This window comes from Triturus cristatus, chromosome 10 (genome assembly GCF_964204655.1).
Source record: "Triturus cristatus chromosome 10, aTriCri1.1, whole genome shotgun sequence".
NCBI classification, from domain to species: Eukaryota; Metazoa; Chordata; class Amphibia; order Caudata; family Salamandridae; genus Triturus; species Triturus cristatus.
Window position 1 is genome coordinate 157,430,033 of NC_140593.1, and position 14,042 is coordinate 157,444,074.

General features: G+C 49.3%; 1 protein-coding gene across 5 annotated transcripts in view; it reads left to right on the forward strand.

Moving 5' to 3' along the window:
* The window catches only part of KLF8 (KLF transcription factor 8), a 763,154-nt gene that overhangs the window by 672,055 nt on the left and 77,057 nt on the right, over positions 1–14,042 (forward strand). The window contains exon 1 of one of the 5 annotated variants that reach the window (XM_085630696.1): positions 920–1,553. The exons of the other annotated variants lie outside the window; for them this stretch is intronic. Coding sequence (XP_085486822.1) covers positions 1,488–1,553 — 66 coding nt within the window. The 5' untranslated portion in view covers positions 920–1,487. Of the gene's footprint in view, positions 1–919; positions 1,554–14,042 lie in introns of those variants that run through there. 5 annotated transcript variants of the gene reach the window in all.

Below are 14,042 nucleotides of genomic sequence, written 5' to 3' on the forward strand. Positions count from 1 at the left end.
ACTCAACTCTCTCCCTTATCCCTCACGTCCCCTCTTCGCTTCACCACCTACTCGCCTTTACCCTTCTCCTTGCCTTTTTTCATCTTTGCCTTTTCCCATCACCCTCCCCTTCACATTCACTCCTGTACACCATCTCAAGCCATTTCACCACCCCACCCGTCTATCACTCCAGCCTTACACCTCAACCCATCTCTTCTACAAGGGTTTAACTCACTCACTTCTGAAGAACACCTCCTTCCTCCTCCACCCCTTCTTTAACTCTCATCTCACTTCTTAATCCCCCCCCCCCTAATTCCTCTCCCCTTCTGATTTCACTCCTACTCCTTCGCCCTTGCTCTCTTGCTTCCCACTCGGGAGTGTCTCCCAACTCTCTCACCACTCCCATCACACGCCTCTCCAAATCTACACCCTTCTTACCTCCCCCGCCCCCATCTTTCATTTCTCACCTCACTCTTTTCTCCCACATCTCACCCTTTCCCCTTTGTCTGGACATCCCTCCCACCAGCCCCCCCCCCCCCACCCCCATAGTCCTCACCACCTCCACAGCTCACCACTCCTCCTGCCCCTCCCTCCCCCTCCCTGTCCCTGCTGGTGTCACTCCCGGTTGCCATGGAGAACACGGTGCCTTGCCCATCGCAATCATTCGCCCCTCCTAAATCTGTAAACCAGAGGCCGCCTCTTCACCCCACCCACCACACCCCCTCCCCGCCACACCCCATCCCCCACCTTCACAAAGGGGCCCGGGCACCCCCTGTAAGGGCAGAAACAGTGGGAGGGAGGGGCCTGGCACCTGGAGACCTGTCAGCCGACCCGGCCCCTCCCTGCCGCAGCAGCATCAGGGCCCCGCCCCCTGCCCGAGCGCTCTGCTGATGCGGCACTCCGCACTGCCCCTTTAAGGAACCCCACCCTAGGGCCGGGCCAGGGTGGAGCCGCTTCGTCTATTGACACCTCGGGGAGGCAGGGAGCTGCCTGCCAGAAGCAGGAAGAAGCGCCCATTACCGTGTCCAGTCGTGGAGCTGAAGAGAGATTCTGGGAGGAGAGGTCCCTTACCCCGGCCTGGCAGGGAGCACAGGGGCAGAGGCGCAGCCTGGTACCCAGATACCCCCGTGGGGAGAAGAGAAGGGCCAGCCCCCATTCCTGCTGGATACCCAGCCCAGGGGTGTGAAGAGGGGCTCCCAGCGGGGTCTCCTGGCTCCGCCATACCTTTCCTTTACATTGGGACATATGTTTCCTCTGCCCAGGTGACAAATACTGCAGGATGTTTTAACCCAGGGGATTGTCCCAATTTCCATCACACGCCCTGTCGGAGCTCTCGGTACCTTTTTAAGGTGGAATTTACAGGGTGAGATAAGGAGCGGTTTGTTGCCCCTGGGAGGAAAGAGAAGAGAGTCTCTCAGAATTAAGCCCCTGGGGGAGACACCCCAGCCGGAGTTCGACCTTCGCGACACAACGAGGGAGAGGAGGCCGTGGCTGTGTGCACCCCTAGCATGCTCTCCATCGATGGAATGAGCGCCGTCTACTTCGGAAGAAAGTTGCAGGAGGCCGGATGGGGGGTAAGCCGCTCCACCTTTGCTCCCCTCCCTTCTCCCACGCGCCGCTGCTGCTGGCGCAGGCTCCGTGCAATGCAGTTTCTTTTATAAGGCGATTAGCCAGTTTTCTATGCGACACCAAGTCTTTTGCCCAAGGTCACTTAGTGTGGTCAAGTGGAGGAGCCGGGAGTGTATATACTGTGCCCTTCTTTTATTACGTGCATGCGTTTTTTGATTATAGGATGGCAGATTGATTCGGACATGTGTTCCTTTCTAGTATTCCCATGTTCCTGCTGCGCCCCGTACCCATCTGCTTTCTTCCTACCGAGGTCTGCAAGGAACATATACTGTGCAAGGAATGCTGACCCTCACGCACCTCGATTTGGTTGGCCCCTCTGGGGGATGGTACAATGCAAACCTCCATAACACGATGCGTTTCATAAAGCGCTTGCTTTTTGATAACTTTGCTGCTCCTTAGCGCTATGGACGCCAGCAGTAGTGAAGTAAGGATGCGACGGGCCCTGGCGCGTGCAAGTAAATGCCCCATGACATATTCAGCAATGATTAGGATAATTGGACTCCCAGGTGCTCTGTGCCACTGCATCTGCTGCTCCAATTGTACCTTGCACGTCAGGGTGTCGCTGTGTTACGCAATGATCGGAGCTCTGTTTAGGTCCCTACGAGTGATGACGGGCTGGGTCTGTTTCACTAGATTTGGAGGTGGCGGGTTTTAGGTTGCTCAAGTTGCTGCTGTAAATGCATTCACCGACTAGACTACCTTACTCGCGTTACTAGGAGCATAACAAGCGATGCGTGCGTGTCCCAAGCTGCCGGGAAGTAACATGCCAGAGGAGGGCCCCGAAAGCAGTGAGAGCATCACTCTCGTGACAGCCTATCGGAGGACAGCGACTGTTTTGTGCAGATTAACAAACTATCCCGCGTTTATCAGCCTCGGTACATCTCTTACAGGGTTTGATCTCAGCGTGAACCCCGACCGCCTCCTAACCCCTCGAATGTGCTATTTGCAATGCAGCATCCCGCTCCTGGGTTCTTCCCGAAATGATGTGGTGGTCGTGGGTAAAGTGCCCATCCTAGACCGTGGAAGCCCGAGTTGTAACATTGGCTCTTCCACTGGACTTCATCGTGTGATCCTGGACAAATACGTTTATCCCCCGTTGCTCATTTCCCACATCTGACTTACATTAGAAACATCTGGGATGGGCTAAAATGTGGGTATTAAGTGTTGCTTAGACAACTGATTATATACTTAAGCCACGGAGTCAGGGAGTGGTATTAAAGAAGCATTGGCGAGTTCATCCATCGTGCCTTAGAGGGATGCCCACTGTCTCTGATAGTCACCGGCGACAGGCGTTGTTTCGGAACAATTCAGGAATCGTGCAGAATACTGGTCTGATTCATGTCTTGATACACCCGTGGCCTTTTGTAATGTTGCCCCTCACAGTGATGTACGCACTAGGCGCTACTCTTGCAAACTCCATGGGTCGCCACTGACTTCGGAATAGTGCAATAGCGCACCAGCCATGTCTGAATTCTATATTTTGGTCCAAGGAAACGCAGAGATCTTAACGACAAACATTTAAATCTTTTTTCTTACTATTTTTGGTGTAGAATGAGAGCTCTAGGTCGAGATTTTTTTCCTCTCGTGCGCAGGCCTTACGCGCAGCTTTGTCCCTTCGGGTTTGTTGGTGAAGCCCGCCTGACTGCACGCTCTACCGCCTGCTGCTTTTCCCGCCTTCAGTTCACCACGTGATCCGTCCTCTAAGCCTCCGCTGCGGCCTCTGTTGGAAGCTGGGATTCGGCGGCTCAACTGCCCACTATGCATGCAACCGGCACCGGTTCGAATCCCGACATCCCCACTTTAACCAAATGTGGTGCTGGACAAAGCATTGCCCCCTCCGTTGCTCAGTACCTTTATGTACCTGCAATAGGAGCGTATAATATTAGCCCAACCCTAGCATTAACCTATATGTAAAAAATATTTTATCCGACCCACTAATCCCAACGTTCTTCCCACCTCTGACGTGTTTCAATTCCCTGTTCTCCTGGTGAGACTTTCCATCTGTCTCCCCATCTTTCCCACTAATTTTAAAACTTGGGTCACCCTGCCTCCCTAGGCCCCTATTGCCTCCTAATCCCTTCCACATGTGCACTGTCTGTAACGTTTTTAGAGTCAATAGGACTTCACAGAAACTGAAAGTAGAGCATTGGAATGTTGAGTGCTCCATTGAAGACAATGAGGTGGCTGGGGGCTAATGATGGCTGGTAGAAGTATGCTGCTCCAACGTCTGTCTTTCGGTTTCTTTTTAATTTACAGCATTATATCCCGAGTGGGTGGAATGTTCTAATAGCCTTATAGTCCTTCTGCCGGCCAAGGATGTAACAAAGGCCCCCCACAGCTCCTGCAGTGCAAGGGCCCCAAGCTCTAGGGGGCCCCCTCAGCACAGTACACTAGCTTCAGAGCTCCTGAGTGGGTTGGAGGGGGTCACATTCATATACTTTGCAGGGGGACCCCCTCTAGTTTCATTACGCCACTGCCTGGGGCTAATATACCTGTTGTTAAAGGCCCTCACCCTCCTAGCAGGCTCTGGCCTGCAGCTCAGGCCTATGACTCAGGTTCAGGGCCTTTAACAAACAGTATAGCCTTCAGCAGCAGGATTTAGGGCTAGATTAAAGTCCAGGTGGGGTATTGTAACCTGCAAAGGATTTACAGTAGAGGTCTAGGATACAATACCGCACTTATTTGTAATTTGGGAATAATATTGGCTCAGTTAGGAGAACAAATGCATCTCCCAGAGGGCAGCTTATGAGCCCTGAAGAAGTCCTAAAATAGGACGAAACGCGTTGGCTACTGTGAAGAAAGAAATCTTAATAAAGGAGTATGTAAACTATGATATTTTGGTGGAACTGTTTACTTCTTATTGTGTGCTGATCAAATTCTTTATACAAGGGGTATTGTAACCTTCCCACATAAGCCCCGCAGACAGCTACTGCTGCGCTCCCAGGGCCCCTGTGTGTGTAAGGAAGCACTGCTAGAGATGAGGCTCCTATCCATAACTGCAAACCTTTCCTAGCACCTTACTTAAAAATTGCAGTGCTAGCTCTCGTCATCTCCTGACTCAACTATGGGCGCACTTCTGACTGGTATACCGGGGTAAAGCCTTGCACGCTAAAAGCGCTCCTGCACTGTCCTCTCACTAAAATGGCTCCCAGTTGAGGCAAGGTGGATTTACAAAACCGCCTGTTTTAATGTACAGTGCTCTCCACTTGTATCCCTCAAGTACCTATCACAGAAACTGACCATCTCTGGGAGTTCCCGGATGAAATGAGGTGCAACCAATGCCCAGATAGTTAAAAATGACGGAATGATGAAGTAATACTATACAAAACGTACTGCATTATGCCACATTATTTGGCTTTTCTTGCCACATAATTTACTCAACCCTGCCGCATATTTATGGCCCTCTCGTGTCGCATAATTCCAGTGGCCCTGTCCATACTGCTCTGAAAGCAGCTCCTGGCCTACGGCTTACCAGTAAAGTGGCAGATTGGTTCTGCCGCCCTGCTCAAGGGGTAAATGGAAACACACGGACGCAGACAGTGGCAGTGGCTATTTCTAAGATGGTTATATTTGTCAGTGCTATCATCATGATGGAATTGGATGCATGGGGTACCCTGCCTACCCTAATGTCTCGGCCAACTTTAGTGTACTCAATCCTAAACTGCTTGCACCCAAGTTATGTGCTTTGCACATCCCTGTCCTGAATACCAGGCATCGGAGCAAGGTTTCGCCCTGCACGCCCACTTCCTGTCCTGATGCCCAGATCGCCGCCTCCCTTTTCCTTTCCAGATCTTCATCTGCTTGGACATCTTGAGAGCTCAACTCCCTTCTTATTAATGGGAATTATCACCCCCCGCCCACCCCCTTCGTCTACCCTGACTATTTCTAGAACCCTCCTGTCATTCATATTTGTTATTCCATGCCTCCTACTTCTCTTAGGGCTCCCATGTGCAGACTCCTTCCACCCCTAGATCTGTCCCAGCTCACTCTTCTCCCCTCCCCCCTTCCCTCCTTTGTTCCACTGCCTTCCATCTCACTTTCTGCAGGTTCCTATTTTCGTGTGCTGGTCTCACTGTCCTGGTCTGAGGGCCTCATCTGAGGGCCTCATCTAAGGGGAGCAGCTGCTGTCTTTGTCTACCTTTAGCATCCTTGGCTGCTGGCTCCCCTTGGTTTTATGGGGCCTGAGAGCCACGGTTGCCTTCTGTAGGTTACACTTTCCTTCTGGCAGTAGATAGAGGCTTGCTTTTGATGGACTGAAGGTGGGGCAACAACTAAAACCTTGTGCTGTCATCAGGTGTCAAAAGGTGCGTGATGTCACTTATGCCAACGCGGTTGAATTGACATCCATGCACTGATGCCTCCTTTACTCAATCAGGAGGCTTGTAAAGCAAGACTACTCACCCGTAAGGGTCTCAAGGCAGTGGGGGGGGGGGGGGGTCACCTCTTTCTGTATATGCTCCATCACAGATTCCCTTAACTTCCTTCCTGTTGAGTACAGATGTTCTCTTCCCCACTTCCAACCGCTCTACCCATTCACTTTGCTCTACTCCCCTCCCCCCCCACCCCCCCCCCGCCATCTTCCTGTCCAGTACTCCCATTTTCCTAGTTTGTACATTTCTCCATACATTGAAATTTCGAAGGAAACCACGTTTCCACTTATTGGTTCTAGAGCCCCCTTTTATAGTCCTCACTACTTAAGGATGGCGAGTGAGTTGGGATTAATATACACTGTTCAGAAATTGTGATTAAAAAGCTACATGGACAGATGTTAAAAGCTAATCCCACCTAATATAGTTAATACAATATTTGTGACTGGGTACAGGTGAGGGTTTCTCGCTGGCAGTCAACAGGAACCATGGGGTGAAAGGCACATGTACATACAAGCCCCGGAAGATATCCCAGGCGGATCTAGCTCAGATGCTGAGATATATGGTCGAGCCTCATCTCTGACTGTGTACAATACAGTATAAACCATTCATAGCATGTCACTGTTTCGGTCTGTGTGTATGTTACCAGCCTTCATCGGGACAAACTGAAAATGAAATAACTCAATTCATGGGCTTTAATGGCTGACAAGCGACTTTGTTGTAAGTCACTCTTGGCCTTCAACTCCTACGGTAAATGCAACCTGACGGATGTCTCCTGACAACGTCATGGACACTATCACACAAAGTCACATCCATGCCGAGTAGCAAGGCGCACACTCAAACACTTATGGTTACATAGTAACAAAAACAACGGTATGTACAATTTTTTTTATTGAAATGCTTTAGAAAATCTGTATGTGTCACTGAGTCTTAAAAACACGCAGGCATGCCCGAGTACATCTCTGCTGGTGGATGTCTGTATATTGTGAAGTATCAGTGAAGCGAGTGAGTGGGTGAGATTAAAAGAGCACCTGGGAGGGGGGGGGGGGGATGCTGGCACTGTCCTGTCCTTTATAAACACTGCCCCGTTGTCACCCGTCACACACAAAGCTGAAGCGACTGACCGGCGGACGATGTGCCTTGTACTGCTAGGTAACAGGAAGGAGGCACCAGAGGCCTCTGACAGGAAGTGCGCGTGGGCTGCTACCATACAAAGATGTGCACAGCGTCCAGGGGAAGGACGACCCGTGGACGCTTATATGGTACAGTCAGGGGACGAGGCAGCGCCAGGGGGTGAAGGGAGGGGCAGAGGTCGCGCGATGAGGAGTGGCCGGATAAGAAAAGGGAGAGGCAGGGGTCGCGTGATGAATGGAGGGTACGGGGCGGGGGAGAAGCAACCTGTGAAGGGGGGAGGGGTTAGGCGGGTACGCGCGATAAAAGAAGGGGCAGGATGTAAAAGTGCAGGGGGGCAGGGTCTCATTCTAAAAGGATGAGAGAAATAGCGGAGGGGCGGGGTCGTGTGATAAAAGAGAGAGAGCGGAGAGGGAGGGGTCGTTCCACGGTGCAGGAGAGGAGGGGTTCGATAGAGAGGAGCGGGTCGCGTCATGAACTTTGGGGCAGAGTGGGGATGAGTGGTTAGACAGGGTGGGGAGAGGAGGCCCGATGAATCGGAGAGGGGGCGAGCAGTGAAAAGAGGGAGAGGCTCAAGAGGGGCTTGGTGAAAAGTGGGGGAAGAAGAGAAAGGCACGGATTCCCCCGCGGAGTGGAGACAGAGAGAGGCAGAGAACAGGCAGTGGACTGAGGGGCAAGGTGGAAGAGAATCTGTGATGAATAGAGGGTCGGTGAGGCGGGAAGGAGGGAAGCAGACGTGTGCAGAGTGGATGGGTGGACAAGGGAAGGCAGAGGGCCTCCGGTGAGTGAGCGCAAACCAGAGATGGGCGTCTGATGGACGGAGCAGGCACATCCTCACACCTCTGTGCAGCATGAAGCTGCCTCTGGTTGTCCGGTTCGGCCCAGGGCCCGCCGGGCTGCAGAGCCTTGTGACTTCCTGGGCAGGCTCCTCCCCCGGGCCACTTGGATGTAGATATACTGACACGTAGATTGGGAAGTAACAGGGTGGACATCCCGAGAGTGCACGTGCACTCTCAAGGCAGCGAGAAACCAGTGCATCTGCATTTTGGGATCTACAGCCCCAGGGACAGCAGAGGCAGAGCAGGTGCAGTGGCACCGGGGCCCTGGACCCAGAGAGGCCCATTGAACTCTGAAGGGGCGGAAGCTACCACGAGTCCAGCAGGTGCAGTGGCACCGGGGCTCAGGACCCAGAGGGACCCATTGATCCCTGCATGGGCGTAGTTATCACGAGTCCAGCAGGTGCAGTGGCACCGGGGCCCTGGACCCAGAGAGGCCCATTGAACTCTGAAGGGGCGAAGCTACCACGAGTCCAGCAGGTGCAGTGGCACCGGGGCTCAGGACCCAGAGGGACCCATTGATCCCTGCATGGGCGAAGCTACCACGAATCCTGCAGGTGCAGTGGCACCGGGGTCAAGACCCAGAGGGGCCCATTGATCCATGCAGGGTCGTATCTACCACGGGTCCAGCAGGCGCAGTGGCACCGGGGCCCATTGAACTCCGATAATTACTGTATTTCACTACCCCAATAACAATCGAATGGGCTATTTCCCCTGCTTGCACTAGTGCCCACAGCATCCTTTCTACGCTACCTCACAATGGTATAGTTATGTGAGCTGGTGCAGTAGCACACGGGGTGAAAACGCTATGATTGTCACAATATACAATAGTCTCGGGAAAGGTGCTGCACAAACCATACCTGCTCGTTTATTGGCCAAGACAGCCCCTGCCCATCATTGCATCTCTCCAGTCCTGTCCAGCGAAGCAGACATCTTCTGCTGGGGCTGCCTACTTCTGCCTGGGGATTAGCGTCATCCTGGGGGGAGGTGCACTTTTGCACATGTAAGATGCTAGAAATTCATCTTATCTCTGAGCTAGGCCCCCCAAATAATGCTCTGCTTTGTGAACAGCAAGTCATTGGTTGCTCTTAAGCTGTGTGCCCAGTACAAGAATCCCCCGATGCCCCCCTGCCTTCCTCCACACTGTTTAGCACTTGTCCCTCGCTCACTACATGTCCCAGGATCCTCTGCGAGACCGGCCCAGGTAAATATACCCTGGGGTGCGAATGAGAGTCAATTGCTTGAACTGCCCACATTATAACTGCAGCCCCAAAACCCAGTTTAATTACAGAACGACTGAGGGATTCATGAGATGTGGTCTGTAAGGTAGCTCAGTGGGTCAAAGCTGCCATCCCTTGAAAAGTAAGATTCTTGTCTTCTTACCTAAATTTACATCATCAACAATCGCCAATACGCATTCAAGAATGCCTCTGTTCGGTGAGTTCTGGTTGGGTTATGACACCCATTGTGACATCATTCACCAGAGATGGCCCCTTCCAGGTTTTTGCTGCAGAAATCTCTCTTCCACATGCAGGGTAAGGGCTTGTGAACCTAACCGTAGCCTATAAACTGAATGCATCCAAGTTGGGTAAGACCGACAACCAGTGCTTCATTTGTGAAATAATAAATGCAAGGTTTGCATAGCAATATACTGGTATATAAATTCACATGGACAAGCAGACACACAGAAGAAAATACACACAGGGAGCAGGAAGACAGAGACCCGAGCAGAAAATCGCTTTTTCGCCACATTTTTGTGAATTTTACGTGATAGATGACACATGGATTGGAAACATACCTTCTAAAAAAGTACATACTCTACACAGACCTGGGTGCTGGTTGGCACTTCAGCAGGGTGAGGTTTGACCACAGCCTGAGGACGACATGTTTTGTGGCGACCAATTGGTAGAACTAACTTGAGAAAATTACCCTTCTAGTGTATGGGGAGTACTCCAGCTGACAAAACTATTTCGCCTGGAGCGCTATATTTAAAAACATTTTTTAATGTATTTTATCCTTATTGTTAAAAGGGAACATCACCTCCCAAAGGTTTTGCAAGAAAAAAAACATAATCAACAAAACTCGTGTACTATGTCTTTCCTAGCATACACACCACTCAAACTACTTTAATATTTCACTATACTAATTCTTCAGTAATCCTTTATGGGTTCTGGAGTAGAGTGCCACTCGCCGAAAAAGCACTTTAACACCTCATCAGGGGTAGCAAGCGCTATATAAATGCAAACCATTTTTCCCTGTTCTATCCCTCCGCTCTCCTTCTCAATCCAAATAACTGACTAACATATCCACCACTCAAATTACTTTCATATTTCACTACTACTAATTCACCATTAATCCTTTATGGGTTCCAGAGTAGCTTGCTACTCGCCGAAAAAGTGTTTTGACACCTCGTAAAGGGTAGTAAGCGCTATATAAATGCAATTATAATACAATACATATTCTAGGGTTGCATTTCCCTTCAAGCCTCTCCCTGTCCATGCTTTTCCCGCGGATGGCCAGAGCTGAAGGCCATTCAAGTGTCCATTGAGCAGCACCAGAGGAAGCGATGCCAGCAGCCGGCTCGCCCATGCTCTGCGTGTGCTTGTGATATTTTGCAACATGATGCTACAATTTGATCCTTGGTTTTTTTCAAAAACATTTCTTAGAAAAGGAAGAAGGTGGCTCCAGTCCACTTCATTTTTTTATGGAAGGCAGTGAGTGGTTTTGCTTCCTTTCAGGTTTGACACTTCTCTATTTCTTAACGAGAAGCAAATCGGCATTTTTCTATTGAAAAGGGAAGACCGGTATATTTTCTACTTTCATCGTGCCCTGTGTGTCGTGGGTTGCCTCTGACCTCCCCCCCCCGCCCCCCAACTTAGACACAAATATATTTATTTCCTTTTGAGGTTTATATATAGCGCTAACAACACATGAGAGGGGCTCAAAGCACTTTGCAGAGAGAACAGGCAAAGATGACTTGCTATAAAAAGATGAACTGTCACAAGTCACATAGTATAATGAATAGCCATTTACATGGACACTTATCTTACCATTGGATGTTAAAAATGACCTACTTTCCAATCTCATTATAGATTGTCTTTTATATAATGTTTGATCCCACACTTCTGCAGTTTCTAAGCGCTGTAAATGACGGGTGCAAAGAGGTCAACATAGGTGTTGCGGGGGGAGCCACGCAAACAGGGTTCGCAATGGAAGCTCTTGAGACTATGTTGGTTACCCTCAAGGATGTGATTGACAAAAATTTTGAATTGCTGTGGGGGAAATTTAAGCAATTGGACCGTATTGTGGACATCTTAAACGGTGGGAGGTTGAGCAAAGTTCTTGATGAAGTTGGACGAGGGAACACTATATCATCAGTGGTCAACAAACATGGGCCTGTAACGCAATTGATGGGTGTTGTTCCCCCCCCCCCCCGTGCCCCCCCCCCCCCCGTTACCCCCTTCATCAATCCCAGTATTTCCAGTTGTAATCAAAACAACTTACCTGTGTCAAATCCTATTGTCGCGCAGAGGGAAAGCTTGGGCACATCTCAAACATGTAATCCAGGCGATCTCAACGTGACACCAGGTAGCGTTAATTGTAACCTGCCTCAGCAGGGAACTATTGTGGCTGACCCAAACAATGTCGTTGCAGACCACCTTAGGGATTCACATTTAAGTCCTAACCCAGATGTGCTGAGCCTGCCACCGGCCTCTAGTCCTTATGTGTTCGTACTGGCTGGCGTTCCTAACCTTGCCGAGGGACAGAGGGAATCCTGGTTAGACCTCCGCAATAAATCTGCAGATTGGCTACGTAAACATAAAGGTTTCCACCCCTCTTCAATAAATGAAATTATCATGGCCAGGAGAGTAGGGTGGGTTGGCCACTCGGATAAGAACATCAATGGTGACTGCATTGTCCTTAATTTTCGTACACCACACATAGTCCGACATTTACTTAGCACTCGAGCAATCTTTTTCACAAAATACAGACATTTGCGCACTCCCCTTAGGTTATTTCTATAAACCACCAGTTATATTGTTTAGGGGTGCTCACGTAATACCCTTGGCAGCCAATAGGTTCCATGCACTTTCCAATTTGGACGCACAGGATTGACAACCACCTTTGTTGACCAATTTACAGGTCCACATGGAGGATCATTTAGACATCGCACTCCCACTCTCTAATGATGAATCAGTTCCAACTATGGATACCTGTGTGTCCTAAGCTGGAACGTGGCGGGCCTTCAATCCAGGCTCGGAGACCAAGATTGGTTGCGCATTGTAAAGGAACAAGATGTAGTCATGTTCCAGGAGACCTGGGCCACTGATGATCTTTATATCGAAGGGTTTCATTGTTTTAGTGTAGTAGCCCCCAGCCCTAAATTGGGAAGACCATCAGGGGGGCTATCTATTGGGATTAACGTGGCTGCTGGCGGCAGTCTGAAGGTTCTTTAAACAAATAGTAGAAATTATCAAGTTGTTCTTTTTAAAAGGAGGATCTGTTTATATTTGGTGAATTTTTACAACAACGATTTTTATTCCGTTCCTAACAGGAACTTCATTGGGCTTTTTGATTTCATTTCTAACTTAGATAGTCAGCGAAACATGGAGGGATCTACTGGGATTCTCTTGGGAGGAGATTTTAATGCTACAATCAATGGCGTGGCGCATGGCGAAGGAATAAGTAATCCTGGGCCCTCGTCTCGTAGGGGAGTAGAGATAACATTGTTTTTAAAATCAAACAACCTGACTATCGTTATGGATTTGATGAGCAGTCCTAATACCACTAATAGAAAATTACCAACATTTAGGGGAAGGGGTTGCTCTTCAACCATTGATTTTATTTTTATTTCTCCCTGCCTTGAAGATCAATTATTGGCTGCTGAAGTAATCGCAACGGATTATGGGGATCATAACCCCATTAAAATAGTGTTGAGCTCTGCATCCAGGCCTGCGTTTTCCTTCGAATGCGGGGCAAAAAATCTCATGCCCTCAACTGATAATTTGAGATTAGTTTGGAAGGGCGTTGACAGTGGCAAACTTTTTAAAACGTTAGTTAGAGGCAATATGCACCTTATTAATTCCTGCTTGTCACTACAGACTGCACACATTGAGGTTGTTCAGGATTTCTCTAAACTGTGCCTAGCTATTAAAACACTCCTGTCGAAACCTGCCTCTTTGGCAGGAAACAATCCTAGATGGTTCGACCGTGAGTGCACATTGGCCAATAGGAATCTTCGTAGGGCACTGTCACTTAACCCGAGATGTGCCACAGACGTACAATCGGCAAGGGATATAACATAGCAATCCGGAAAAGGAAGGGAATGCTCTTAAATGAACGCTGGGAAACTTTATCCCAGGCCGCAAGCACAAAAAAGGGTAACATTTTTTGGCCCGCAGTAAGGGAGCTTCGATCGATGGGTCAGTTATTAACTCCCATTAGTTGCAATATTTCAAGCGAGACCTGGGAAAATCATTTCTCAAAAATCTATGCTACCCCGCAACCAGAGCTTGACCAATACGATTATGGCCCCTTTACTACCGGTGAGTTAACTATTTTTGAAGTAGAAGAGGCTATCCAACAGAGCATTGGGAACAAAGCACCTGGCCCAGATGGGTTACCCATTGATCTAATAAAATGGAAACCAGATTTCTGGGCCCCACTGCTCTTAAATGTCTTTAATAGCTTAACTCACACTATGTTATGAGACCCTTGGGCCAAGAGTATTATCGTCCCAATTTTTATAAAAGGAGATCGGTCACAGCCTAGTAACTATAGGCCGATCTCACTAATTGACAATACCTTAAAAATATTGGGAAGAGTCCTGTACAATAAAATCTTAACCTGGACAGAGGAAAATAGTATCTTAGAGCACTGTCAGCTAGTCTTCCGTAGCAAGGTGGGTACCAACGAGCAATGTCTCAATCTTAATTTGGTTATTGGGAAATACACCATTGCATGGAAGTCCCCGGTCTATATGGCATTTATGGACTTGTCCTCAGCGTTCGACCTTGTTAATAGGTCGAAGCTCTGGGCAATTCTTTTGGCATATGGCTTGGACGAACCTCTGGTACATTTCCTAGCGTACCTCCATAAA